The sequence below is a fragment of the Leptidea sinapis genome, chromosome Z (assembly GCF_905404315.1).
Source record: "Leptidea sinapis chromosome Z, ilLepSina1.1, whole genome shotgun sequence".
Classification (NCBI taxonomy): domain Eukaryota; kingdom Metazoa; phylum Arthropoda; class Insecta; order Lepidoptera; family Pieridae; genus Leptidea; species Leptidea sinapis.
Window position 1 is genome coordinate 17,274,193 of NC_066312.1, and position 13,343 is coordinate 17,287,535.

The 13,343-nt window shown below is 34.8% G+C and overlaps 2 protein-coding genes across 2 annotated transcripts in view; one reads left to right on the forward strand and one right to left on the reverse strand.

The window, feature by feature from the left end:
- Window positions 1-13,343, reverse strand: part of LOC126978866 (uncharacterized) — a 223,630-nt gene that overhangs the window by 106,535 nt on the left and 103,752 nt on the right. The gene's annotated exons all lie outside the window — the stretch shown is intronic.
- The window catches only part of LOC126978855 (protein NDRG4-like), a 72,345-nt gene that overhangs the window by 28,841 nt on the left and 30,161 nt on the right, over window positions 1-13,343 (forward strand). The window contains exon 4 of the mRNA XM_050827968.1: window positions 8,191-8,308. Within this exon, the coding sequence (XP_050683925.1) occupies window positions 8,191-8,308 (118 nt within the window). The remainder of the gene's footprint in view (window positions 1-8,190; window positions 8,309-13,343) is intronic.

A 13,343-nucleotide genomic window follows, 5' to 3' on the forward strand; every position in this document is an offset into this window, starting at 1 on the left:
GTAATAGGATTTACGACAGAGCCATTTTTTTATAAAATATTTAAATTTATTTATAGATAATGCCTGAACAGTGGCTGGGACTTTATTGTAGAAGTGTATACATTATACTTACGTATATAATACAATATACTTACTTAAACATACATAAATACATATAGACATCCATATTCATCATATAAATGATTGATTGGAACCCGGGACCTCTAGTTTAGTAGTTAGTTAGGGTCACTAACCATTCGGCTAAATCGGTCGTCAATATTTTCTTCACTAAAAATAATCATATTTTCGCTTCTATTTTTTTACCCTACTGGTTAGTTATGTATTCAGATTATTTGACACGACTTAATTATTAATAACACTCTTTAAAAAAATCTTTAATGTAATAATCTATTTAAATTAATAATTTAAATATATATATATCTTAATATATATAAATTACGTGACACGTTGTTTGTCCGCGATGGACTCCTAAATGAACGGATTTAAATGGGGATTACTTCATCGAATGCAGTTTAGTCCAACTTGAGAGATAGGATAGTTTTTATTTCTTTTTGAGACTCATAATTATTTTTATTTTCAATATTTGTTTTGTATGGACATTTTTTCTATGAGAGAATTTAGTGACGCACGGTTTGACAGTTCTGATGTGAAACAGTTTCATTATAGCTAACAACAGGGAGCATATTTTACAAAACAATTCTTGGTGTTATGAAATATTATTGACAAATTCATAAAAAAACAGTATTTTATTTATTATGCACAGAACAACGTCTGTCGGGTCAGCTAGTATATATATAATTCTTCTGTACATGTGTTGACAGTGAACTCCTTCTAACATCTGGACCGATTTTTCAAATTTTATACGTGTGTATAGGACAACGTGTGTCGGGTCCGCTAGTATAAATAGATTTATATATATATCATTAATATCGCGGTCGGCAGATAAGGTGCCCATGAATGGCAATATTAATTCTTTGTATGACCAAACTAATTATCCTCTGACATAGGTACGTACCAGTCTTTGGGTCACCTGTCAAATCGGCTAGACGCCTGGAATCTCTTTTTATGGAATAATGAGCGTGCAGTACGGTCGGTGGTGGGAAGTGACCACCGTAGGTCTTCTTTTCTCGGAAGAAGAAGTGTTGGGGGCCTTTTGGTTAAGTGTACGCTGATGTCTGATGTATGTCTTGAAGATGTGAGGTCGTCACTCTACCCTTAGTTTGCATTATCGTTAGTCTCTTCAAAAACGGTTCGATTTGAAAAAGTTTCAATAATGAATCACAAATGATCAGATGAATCATTTGAGTCAGTCAATCAGGTCAAATCAACTTAATGAGGTTCAGTAAGTTTATGCGGCACAGAAATATCGGGTTAATTTATGTCCTAGCTTTCTTCCAAGGGCTCAAAATTCGGAGTCTTAGGGACTACGCGCACTTATTCAGCTCTTTTCAGCTTTTGTCCATAGAAAACAATAATTTTGTATGGAGACGTGTACGCGTCGATTCAGCTTGCCACGTCCATTCTGCTTTCGCGGCAAACCAGCATAAAATGAGGATAAATGTGTTTTTATTATGCAAATTCTATAGAGAGCGTTCGGCGCTGTTCCGCCGCATACAGCGCTGTTCGCCTTTGAATGCGGCGGAACAGCTCTTTACAGGGATGGTTCGCGACTCCTTGTCGACAAGTTGCGACCTGTATTGTTCCTGCATTGATTTGACATAATAATTATGCACGCAAAGATTAAAGAGTGCAGACGTGATTTAAAGTTCCATACGCGGCTGATAGAAGCAGAGCTGTATAAGTGGGACAAAATCGTTCAGCGAAACGCGAATGGAGCTGAATAAGTGCGCGTAGTCCCTTAGGCTGATATTTATAAAACGTACATAGACTTTGCATTGCGCTGTCTTAGCCTAAGTTAAGCAGAATTTGAGCTGTCAAAAGACTATAAAAACGAAATCAAAGATTACACTCAGGTAAGTTATATAAGTAAAGTCTGAGCAAAGTCTAAGCCTCAGTTATTAGTTACTTTTTGGGTATGGAACCTCATAATTTATGTTAATGTATATCTTGAAATGCTTAAAACGCTTTACTAATTTGATAAACGTCAGTGACCTATTTTAAACTATAAAATGCGCCGCGAGTGTTACTTCGTTATGCAAAAATGATCGATTTTAGTTTTAACAAGTACGAAATTTACATGCATTCACAGTTTTGTCAGGTATTCACAATTTTATACACTTAAATTTCACACTGGGTCTTCTCTCATTTATTTGAAATCGTCTCTCGTTTCAAGTTTTAGGTGCTCTTTTATGTTAATTGTTCTATTCCGGAATGTACACATCTTTTTTATCATTGGGAGGCTCCTTTGCACAGCAAGCCGGCTAGATTATGGGTACCACAACGGCGCCTATTTCTGGCGTGAAGCAGTAATGTAAACATTGCTGTGTTTCGGTCTAAAGCGTGCCTTAGCTAGTGAAATTACTGGGCAAATGAGACTTAACATCTTATGTCTCATCTCTCAAGGTGACGAGCGCATTTGTAGAGACGCTCAGAATCTTTGGGTTTTTCAAGAATCCGGAGCGCCAATGCATTGTAATTTAATAATGCGTATCAATTACTCATCCCTTATTTTCAATAAAAAAAAGATCTACGTCCTTTTGTACGTATGTCAGCGAGGTTTGCTTCACTAATCGTAATCGTTAGACATCTGATATTTTGACAAAATGTGTATAAGCACAGAGTAGTTATTATTAGTACTTAAGTATCCACCCTTACTCTGTTGGTTGTATTGATAACAAATAACGTTAACATAATGGTTATTTAACATGTAAAAATAACAATGTGACAATTTGTACGGGTACTGGACGTACGTGAATAAATTATATTTATTCGTACATGTACTAATATTTTAAATAACGACAGATGTCGCAGGTGCCGTGATATTATAATTTCACTGTTGATATTATAATTAAACGGTAGATTGTCAATCGACTTCATTTCCTACATTTCAACGGCCTAGTTTTAGTGACATTGTAATGTCACGGGTACATTATAGTGATATTGTAAGACAATGATATTTTAACAATTATACTGGTCGTTAGTTTGCTCTGTATCTTGTATTTATTGTCATTATTTTTTAGTTATTAATATTAGTGTAATCAACTAATAATGAACTAGAATCGACGGACTAATTGTTTTCTAAATGAATCAGCCCTTGTTAACTAGTAGGTCTCTAAAACAAATTTTGACTGTTCTCCACAGCACACGAGCCGAGCGTAGCGTGCCGCGGCAGTGGCTAGCGAGTGCCAGAACCGAATCGGTCCCTGTTCACTAGAAGGTCCCAAAAACAAATAATAAATTGTTTGTCAGCTTAGACTACAAATAATTTACTTCAAAAATATGTTTCCCTTTAAAGAATATTTTTATGACAAGTATGAATAACACGCGGCTAAACCGCGGGGCACAGCTAGTCATTAATATAAACCATCTCATTAACATTCGGGTTCTAGTTCTGCATCATAAAATTTTTGGGTCACGAAAAGAAATTTTTCTTATTCTGTTGAATGAGAGCTTTTGTTTTAATTGGACTGAGAGCCTTCCTAGATGTCTTACGAAGGCAGATCGTTTGAATTATGTATGGAGATATTCAAGAGAATCATTGCGTAGTGTTATTTGAAGTAACGTCAGAGTTACTGAAATGAATATTACGTACAACATATGAATGGATTTACGTAATAGTGTGACGAGTAATGATGAAAATCTCGTTCTATTAGTTAAACAAACTAATTTCATATTTATAATCGCTAACGGAATTGAAAAGCAATCTCGTTTCTAGAATAATATCGTCTATGATATTGACTGACTTGGCCTTACGGCTATTATTTAATTTAGACATGTTTAATGTTTAATATTACGAACGCAAACTTAATAATTTTATACTCATTATTAATTTTTTGTTAGTTATTGATGTATATAAAAAATTAACAGCTATATTCGAATCAAAATATCAGAGAGGATCCGAGAAAGGAAGATTTTACTGTTATTAGCGAAAAAACCTGCGTCTTTTTAGGTTTGAACTGGACTAAATTTGTTGGAATGTGGATTCTGAAGCTTTAGATAGTGTAGTGTCAGATTTTAGACACAATTTTGTTTCGGTTCTCATCGATCCAATCCTGATAGATGATGGCACGGCCGATTTAAAAAACATACCCACGTCGTCTTCTTAAAGGGTACTTCAACCACCGTGCGACTAAACTCTGTTAATTTGGTTATAAGTATGTATACAAGGAAAAAATATTTTGATATAAGTCTGCTTGACTGGTGCGGCTTATCTGCAAAACGGTTGAACCGATTTTTATATAATTTTCGCTAGCAAGCAGATCACGGTATAAGGAGTAATTTAGGATATTTTTAATTTGACAAAACCAGCTAAGATGCAAGCTAAAACCAATTATCAGATTTCCTCCTAAACATGGTCTACACACATAGAGTTTCGGGCGACCGCTCGCAGTGGTTAAATAAACCATCAATTAAACCCCGAGTACAAACTATATAATATATATATATATATACTCTTTGCACGCGAATTCTATATTAGCATACCTGCGAAATAATGTTATGTAAGGCTTAAAGGTAGGTTCAGGCTTCAGCCTTGAAATTCGAGTTTTTATGGCAGGATCAATAATCCATTCATTTAGTACTACTCGTACCTACACTATTGTATAGCCTTTATCCAGCGAGCGCCAGTAATGGTCTGGAAAAGGTAACAAAGGGAAAATTTCAATAGGTAAAGGCATGTATAGTAATTAGTGCTAATGATAGTTCCATTTCAAACAAAGGTTTTCATATCATCGTATCTCAAATTAAAAATTCTGATATTACATGTGGATATGATACAACTTTGTTGTTACGTGTGGATATGTATGTTTACCATGATTGTTGCAAAGATAATAAATAGCAAACAAAAAATAGTCAACAAATAATACAATTAACGCCTCGAATTCGACAGTCCCTCGATTTGAAAACTAGCCTATCGGTACACTTGTTGGTATATAAAAAGAAATTCAGTTATTATTATTATATTCTGGTGTTACAAGAGAGAATGGGTGATCACTTACCACCAGGTGACCCATATCCTCGAATTTCTTCTCTTCCATAAAAAAGCTTCTGTGGACAATTTTCTTTCTAAGATTTTATTTTTTATTAGGGAGGGCAAATGAGCAAGTGCGTCACCTACTGGGAAGTGAATAGCACGGCCCAAAGGATGCGTTGCCGGCCCTTGAATTAATGTTATGCTTTAAACTAAAACGTCCTTGAAACTGCTTTAAACTAGAAGGATTTTGATTTTGATTTGATACAGTCGGCACATTATTCCACAAAGCGGCTATACGAGGCAAGAAGTTTCTAGCGAATTGGCACTTTTGGAATACCAGACATAAACATGAGTACGGTAAAATTTCGAATTTCGTTGTGAATGTCTATCGATTAATTCAGCTGCTAGTGAATAATTAATCCGATTACTACCCTTGATGTATACGGTTGAAGATAAAGAGATGATTCATATGATAGACACCCACATATCTACGCAATGCAAAGGAGCCAAGCTCATTGAAGACGATAAAAAATGAAATTAAGCAATTAAATGGAAGAAGATGGTACTGGGAGCTCTCGTGTTAATGTGGAAACAGTACTCCGTGTATAGCCGAATTTGCGCCGTACAAAGTTGCAGGTGTAGGGGTTCGAGTGAAGTATAGCTCTTCCTGATTGGTAGTGCCACGTTATTCCTCAGGGTCATAACCAAATTGGGCTGACACGCCTAGGAAAGTACCACTCTTCCACTTAAAACTTACATGAAGTAGCATTGAGTAGTCCACTAGTAGTCTACTAGTTTTGGATACAAACACGATCTCCGGGTAATCCTACATCTGTCAACGCTCTTCAAAAACCTTCTAATATCCAAGCTTCAGTGGGTTTTCAAATTTCAACTTTCACCTACCGTGCCCTTTACAATGAATTTACATAATCGTGTACAATCAAATTTTGGAACGACATTTCTTCTATAGTTTTCAGGTCGATATGACATGGGTAAGCAATGGACAGAAACGTTATTTTGATTCCTCTGGTGCTGTAAAACCTGTAGCTTTGGGTGACATTAAATAAAACACACTGTCAGCTGCAGACTAAATTTTACTCGCATTCCATATAACTGAGATATAAGTTAGGTACTCTTTAATATTATACGAGGTATATGAAATGAAAATGTTGTATGTATACTGTATATCTCTAATATCGTTAGCCTTGCGAAAGATCAAATATTTACTCAACAGTTCCATGTTGTAGACATAACAGACTGCAATGCGAAGTGATTGAGCTTTCTGCAATTTAATGGACAATTTGATTTACATTTACAACTGAACAAAGTAGTTTGCACTTAGCACGACGACATTTTGATTTTAAACAAGACTTTAAATCTTTCTTTTTGTGTAGTTGTTTTTACGTTTGAGATTTTATTATAATAACTGAGGGCTGGTTTCAAAAATGGCACTATCAAATTATAACCAAATAAAAACGATAATAATGTTTTGAAAGGATCTATTTTACCTTTGGGGTTGAAAAAACTGTGCTACTCTAATTAAATAACTAAAAAGTAAGTGGTCATTGAATAATAAAATTCAAATGGCTCAACTCTAACGAGGACTATTTCATTGCTATTGAATATTTCGATGGAAAATGATTCCAGTGTGTGAAATAGGGTCTTTTCAAATGCATATTGCATACGGTCATAGCACGGCTTTCGCATGGGCAACCGTGCCGCGACCTTGTGTCACTGGTAGTTATACATTATAAACACAATTTTGACGCGGAAAGCGTCTTTACATAATTCATGTGAACACGGGCGCAAACGGCGACATCCTCTAGTCCTCTAGTAAGCACTATTGCAATGAGAAGTTGCAAGAAACTCATAGCCACTCTTTTAAATCCACTTTAACATCTTCATCATTTTACAAATCATTTCAATTACAACACGTAAAGAGCAGCACAGTGCGTACGGTATCTGATATTAAGTGATCACCGCCGCCCACGTTCGCCTGCCACACCAGACGGATCACAGGAACCTTGACGGCTTTTAAAGGTGTACGCCTTGTCCTTGTCCATTGTCTGGACAAAAGGAGTGGCTGAGTAAGTACTACTTAGGTACGTAAACGATTAAACGATAAAAGACGGAGAAGACATCATGTTTACCCTATTATTTTAGATTGTTAAATTGAAGGAGAAATTTATACAATATATTCGAATATGCCAAAATACGAATTTTTGTCAAAGATTTTAAATTACGATGTTGCGCACGCGTGTACGGTGGGTCAGTGTCGCATTGAACGTACTAATTTATCGCCATAGCGCGTCAGCAGACCGACGTACGCCGGACCGACGTGGTCGACCGAGGATTCTCGTCAGCGCGACGTAGCTGTACGCGCGTAGCAATTCATCAGCGCTGAACTGAACGTGATCATATTATGTTTTTATAGTTATAGCTACGCTTGACCGACGTCAGCGCTGACCGTTAGTGGAGCACTAAATGCAGCCTAAAAATCTACGAAATTAAATGTAACAGTTTAAAAATAGTAAGAGAAACATTGACAGAAATAAGTGAATAATCTTATTTGTGTATAACACGGTCAAACTCCAGCGCTTTTAATAACTGTGATAATAATAAAAAACAAATATGTCGTCGCTCAGTCTATAAAACGAACAAATTAACTCGCCGCACTTTAGACAAAGAGAATCGATCTCACCGCGGAACCGTACTTTGACAAATTTTACGACCTAAACTAATAGACAACTAAATGGTTGACTTTTATTAAGATACTTTGACGCCACTGCAACAATTTAGTTTTTCCGTGCTGAGTAGTGGAAGCGCTAAAGACATATTCTTGATTTATTGAGCTCTATTGATTTGGTAAGATGAATCTGTTACATATTTCATCCAATCTTGACGTCGTATATCTGATCGTAAAATAGATGCTATGGTCAGCCTTGCCTAAAACTTACTTCCATTCACTGCCTCTGTATGATCATCTCTAAAATCCCCTCGTATTGTCGCTTCATGTTTTTTACCTTCACAACACTATGCCATTGATTATATATTTATTTTATCCGTTAGAAATACTTATATTGAATTATTGTTGACAGATTTGAGTTTCGAAAATTTTTTCAATAATGAAGACATGGAAGATATTCTGAAACACTTCTGCGTGTATCACATGAACGCTCCGGGCCAAGAGGATGGCGCCTCACGTCTTCCAAACAAGTAAGTATTGTTTTTATAAAGTGTCATTTTATTGGAGTCCAACGAATAGTTTATTATGCAAAATGTTGTACCGAATATTCGGACTTCTTGTTGGGCAAAAATAATAGAAAGTATATACCTAATATTATATCAGCGAGGCGCTAAAAACTTTTATCTTGCGATCGATGGGTTTGAATGATGCGCATTTGTTCAAATGTACTTATCTTCCTCAAAAACCTTACAAGAACATACTTGCGTTCAACCGCTTGTGATTGCGTGAATTATCATGAAGTGAAGAAAAAAAATTCTTAATCGTTTATAATGCAGAAAGTTTATAATTTTTACTAATATACACATATGTACAAAACATGCACCGTCGAACACAGTCTTCTTCATATCTTCAACGGATTTCCTCATGAATTCACGTACGTGAACAAGGTCTGTGTAATTCCTCATAGAAGGGTGCTTAGGCGGCGGTGATCACTGCTGAAGTACAGGATGTCCGGAATCACTCTTACCTATTGGGATTTTAATTCATGGGTGTGGTCGTATACATATTATGAAATAATATGATATATTATATCAAATTCAAATATTTTTATTAAAAATAGGATTAAAATTCACTTATTAAACATTAAAAACTACAACCCATTCAAAATTGAGAGCCTCAGACCTGAGAAGAACAGGCGTAAGAAACTCCGCGAGCTTTTTGTTATTTATAAATTATGGATTACAACGTATTATCGTACAATAAAAAATTATGATGAAAATAATTAAAGATCCTTAGGGTGTTTGCCCTACCCCAGTCTGTTGTATCATAAAGAAATCATTTATGTTATAATAACCTTTCTCACACAAACATTTTTTAACAATTCCTTTAAATTTCGTAACGCATTTGTATTGTACATTTTCTTGGAACATGTTGTAACAGCTTACGCATCGCCCAATAAAAGGCTTACTAACACGACTTAACCGTGTACCGGCCGGAACCGCCGCGTAGCTACGTCCCGCAATTTTTAAATCTGTAATATCTTCGAAAATATTCATTTAAATCATATGCTGTAAATCAACCCATATAGATCTATATTAAATCAACAATGTATTTAAGGTATTTAATTAGATAAGGATTAATGCTGTATTGGTTACAATCGCTTCGAAAATTAGTCATTATTTGTCGTAAAAAGTAATTGACAAAAAAAAAATATTGTGAGATATCCATTTGAGATAGACACATACCATAGCGTCGTTTTCTGTAGACCTTTTCAATGTGTACAATACTTAGTACATTATTTTGTTAATCTCGTTGGGTTCAGCCTGTGTTTGCAATGTAAGCCGAAAAAATGAAATTATTTACGACATCACATTAGAAACCTCAAAAATAACAGTGTTTCTCCACTTTTTAATGGATATTATTATACATATAAACATTCCTCTTCAATCACTCTATTTATGTGAATAAAACCGCATCAAAATCCGTTGGGTTGTTTTAAAGATTTAAGCATACATAGGGATATAGGGACAGAGAAAGCGAATTTGTTTCATACTATGTAGTGATATATAATCTTAAGTAAACACGTATAACCTAGCTCGACGTGTATCTTGAGTGTATGGTGAATAAGAACGGAGTTTTTGCAATTATCTTGAAATATGTGCACTACAAATATCCTCACGCGATGCACCGCCTTTCAACGTACCTTAGAAATACCTCCGTCGGTCGCTTAATAAATACGGTTTGCCAATAACTTTATTTATTGAAGTTCCTCGGCTCTTATCGGAAAATAGTTTAAGAATTTTATCATTCCAATATTACGAACAATCTAGTGCTGCTAAGGCGTCACACTTTAAATAAAATTCATTTTGCTAGCAATTTACAATTTATCATAATATCATGGAAATTATATTGGCCCAGTTTTCTTTTTATTAATAGCTTGCTGTGTTTTAACAGCTGAATTATTAAAATGATTTTAAATATCATCATCATAATTATCAGCCGGAAGAAACAACGGTCTCCCCCAAAGATTTCCACGACGATCAGTCTTGCGCTGCCCTCACCCAACGTATTCCGGCAATCTTGACCAGATCGTCGGTCCATCTTTTGGGAGGCCTACCAACACAGCGTCTTCCGGTACGTGGTCGCCATTCCAGGACTTTACTGTCCCAACGGCCATATGTTAAATATACGTTGATTTAAAAAAAAAAGTCATAATAAACATACGTTTACTATGATTTTTTGAACTTGTCTAAGCCAACTATCCATTTTTATTAATATTACCATCAGGTGGTTTTACAATTCATCTCATTATTGAAGTTAAGCGTTTGTAGTTGCATTTTCATAATCATAAATAATAAAATTATGAATTGTTTTCATCACATCGAACAACAATGTGCACAGAGCACTCCCAAATTATGAAATTCCCGACTTTGAATGATATGAACATGACCGACTGAATCGATTTGATTTTAATTATTAGTGCGGTCGCTTCAGTAGTGCGCGGGTCTCTGTTACAAGAATATCAAACGTCGGAAACGTTCGAAATTTCACGATTAATTTAACATGGAAAATCGAAATTTGATATTTCAATGCCGTATTTCATTTTTCATTTTATAGTTAGTCTTTTAGGGTGTTGTCTAAGTTTATATTGTTTTAAGCCACCCCGTATAGGTAGAAACAAAATATTCAACTAAGGCAACTAAGCAAGTGCAATTGCTGTTCCTTAGTATAAATATACACTATACATATATATAAATTAATTGCTGTTCGTTAGTCTCGCTAAAACTCGAGAACGGCTGGACTTATTTGAATAATTTTGATCTTGAATTATTTGTGGAAGTCCAGAGAAGGTTTAAAAGGTTGAATAAATATAAAATACTCGGAATTAAATAAAAACAACAATTTTGTTTTTCCTTTGATGTGTCCCCCGTCGTTCAGAAATCAAATTGAAATCTTTCTATCTTTCTCGGGAGGTAAAACAAACTTAATTTTAGTTACCTATAGTTGGTAGATTTTATGTACGATTTAATATTTGTTAGGTCTGAGAATCGGTCGTCATCTATTTTTTATACCCCAAAATTTTTTAATACTTTTTTTTTCTTTTTACTTCATATGGCAATACAACGTTTTCTGGGTCAACTAGTACATATATAAATTAATTGATTAGTATATGTATCTACACATGTGTATATTCCGAGAGGATTGCACTCACCTAGAACTTATTTACGTGGCAATTTATCTTAATAACTTTCCATCATCGTTTCGCTAACTACGGTTATCAAAAATTTCCAAATAAAATAGAATAGCGCGGATTACTTCAACGTTTGCTAACCGATTGGAATGAAACGAACTTGTTAATATCACTGGGAGCTTGACATAATACATCAGTACAAAGTACATTGAAATCTGTTAAGCCGTTACTGAGATAATCAAGCTCAAACGCTATATTCAAGCAAACGGACACACAGATAAAAATTCTAAGAATTATTTCTGAAGTTATACTTCTTTAGTAACGCTATGAAAAAATGATGAGAGTGAAATTTTAAGATGCAACACAAAAGTAACAGGTTGAAGTTGGTTCCTAAAATTTTCTGACGTTTGCGTCATTCGTTATTTGTTTTTTTTTTTGGTTTCTTAGTCCATTATTAGGACAGCCAAAGGGTTCAAGCCCATACAGCCGTATTCATTATTTAATAAATAACTGTCAAAGCCATCTTTGAAAGATTTTTACAAAATTGTTCTTTCTAATAACGTAAAATAGCACGAGGAATAAATAATTTAAATGATTTTTGCTTCGTTAGGCCAAAGAAGTATAACTTCTTGCGTGCACACACACTTTTTTTACCCTCAGTAACATTTTCAAAATCGGTTTATTAGATCCATATATTTCCCGCTTACAACATCACAAACTGTACCTCTATATAATATTATTTATACCTCATAGATATCGCGAAATAACAAAAGCGATTTATTCAAATTCACTTATAGATAAATTCGCTATAGCATATATATAGCTTGATCAAAAAGTTCAACAACGCCCTCATCTATATAGCCTACTAGCTGACTCGACAGACGTTGTTCTGTAGATAATAAAAAATACTGGTTTAAAGGAATTTGCCAAAAATATTTCAAAACATCAAGAATTATTTCGTAAAATATGCTCCCTGTTGTTATAATGAAATTGTTTCACAGCGGAACCGTCAAACCGTGCGTCATTAAATTCTCTCATAGAAAATATGTCCATACAAAACAAATATTATTAATATAGGTACCAAATCGGAATAAAAACTATCCTATCTCTCAAGTTGCACTAGACTGCACTTGATGAAGTGATCCCCAATAAAATCCGTTCATTAGTTTAGGAGTACATCGCGGACAAACAACGTGTCATTTAATTTATATATATTAAGATTATAGCCTATAGCGTCAAAGTAGCTAATATAAAACAAAACTTCAATAAAAACTTCTCTGTGGATTTTATAACACTTTATTCTTGCAATTCTTTTTTCAATTTGCGGGCATTAGCCCTTTTGTAAATACCTCTCAGGTTCTGAGCGAAGAGGAGCGGAATCCAAAAGGAAAATCGTTCAAGAACTGTTGAATTATACAAGAGAGAGAGCATCGCTACTCATGATTTATGTAACATTACCAAGATTCTGGCACAGACAAACACTAGTCTATTAATTTAACATGGAAGGCTTACGTCTGCCTGGCTTACATTGGCCTTTTGCTGTAATTAAATAAAAAAATATCATTTTAATGAAATTATAATTTAAAATATATTAGTTTATTATTATTGCAATACATGCAAAAATATTTTATTTTGAGCAGCACGTTCAGCGGATGGTAATTGATACGCCCTGACCATTACAATTCAGTGCCGCTCAGGATTCTTGAAATACCCAAATATTCTGAGCGGCACTACAACTGCGCTCATCACCTTGAGACATAAGATGTCAAGTGTCATTTGCCCAGTAATTTCACTAGATACGGCGCCCTTCGGACCGAAACAGTAATGTTTACACATTACTACGTTATGGTACCCATATTGTTTAAAAACGAAAA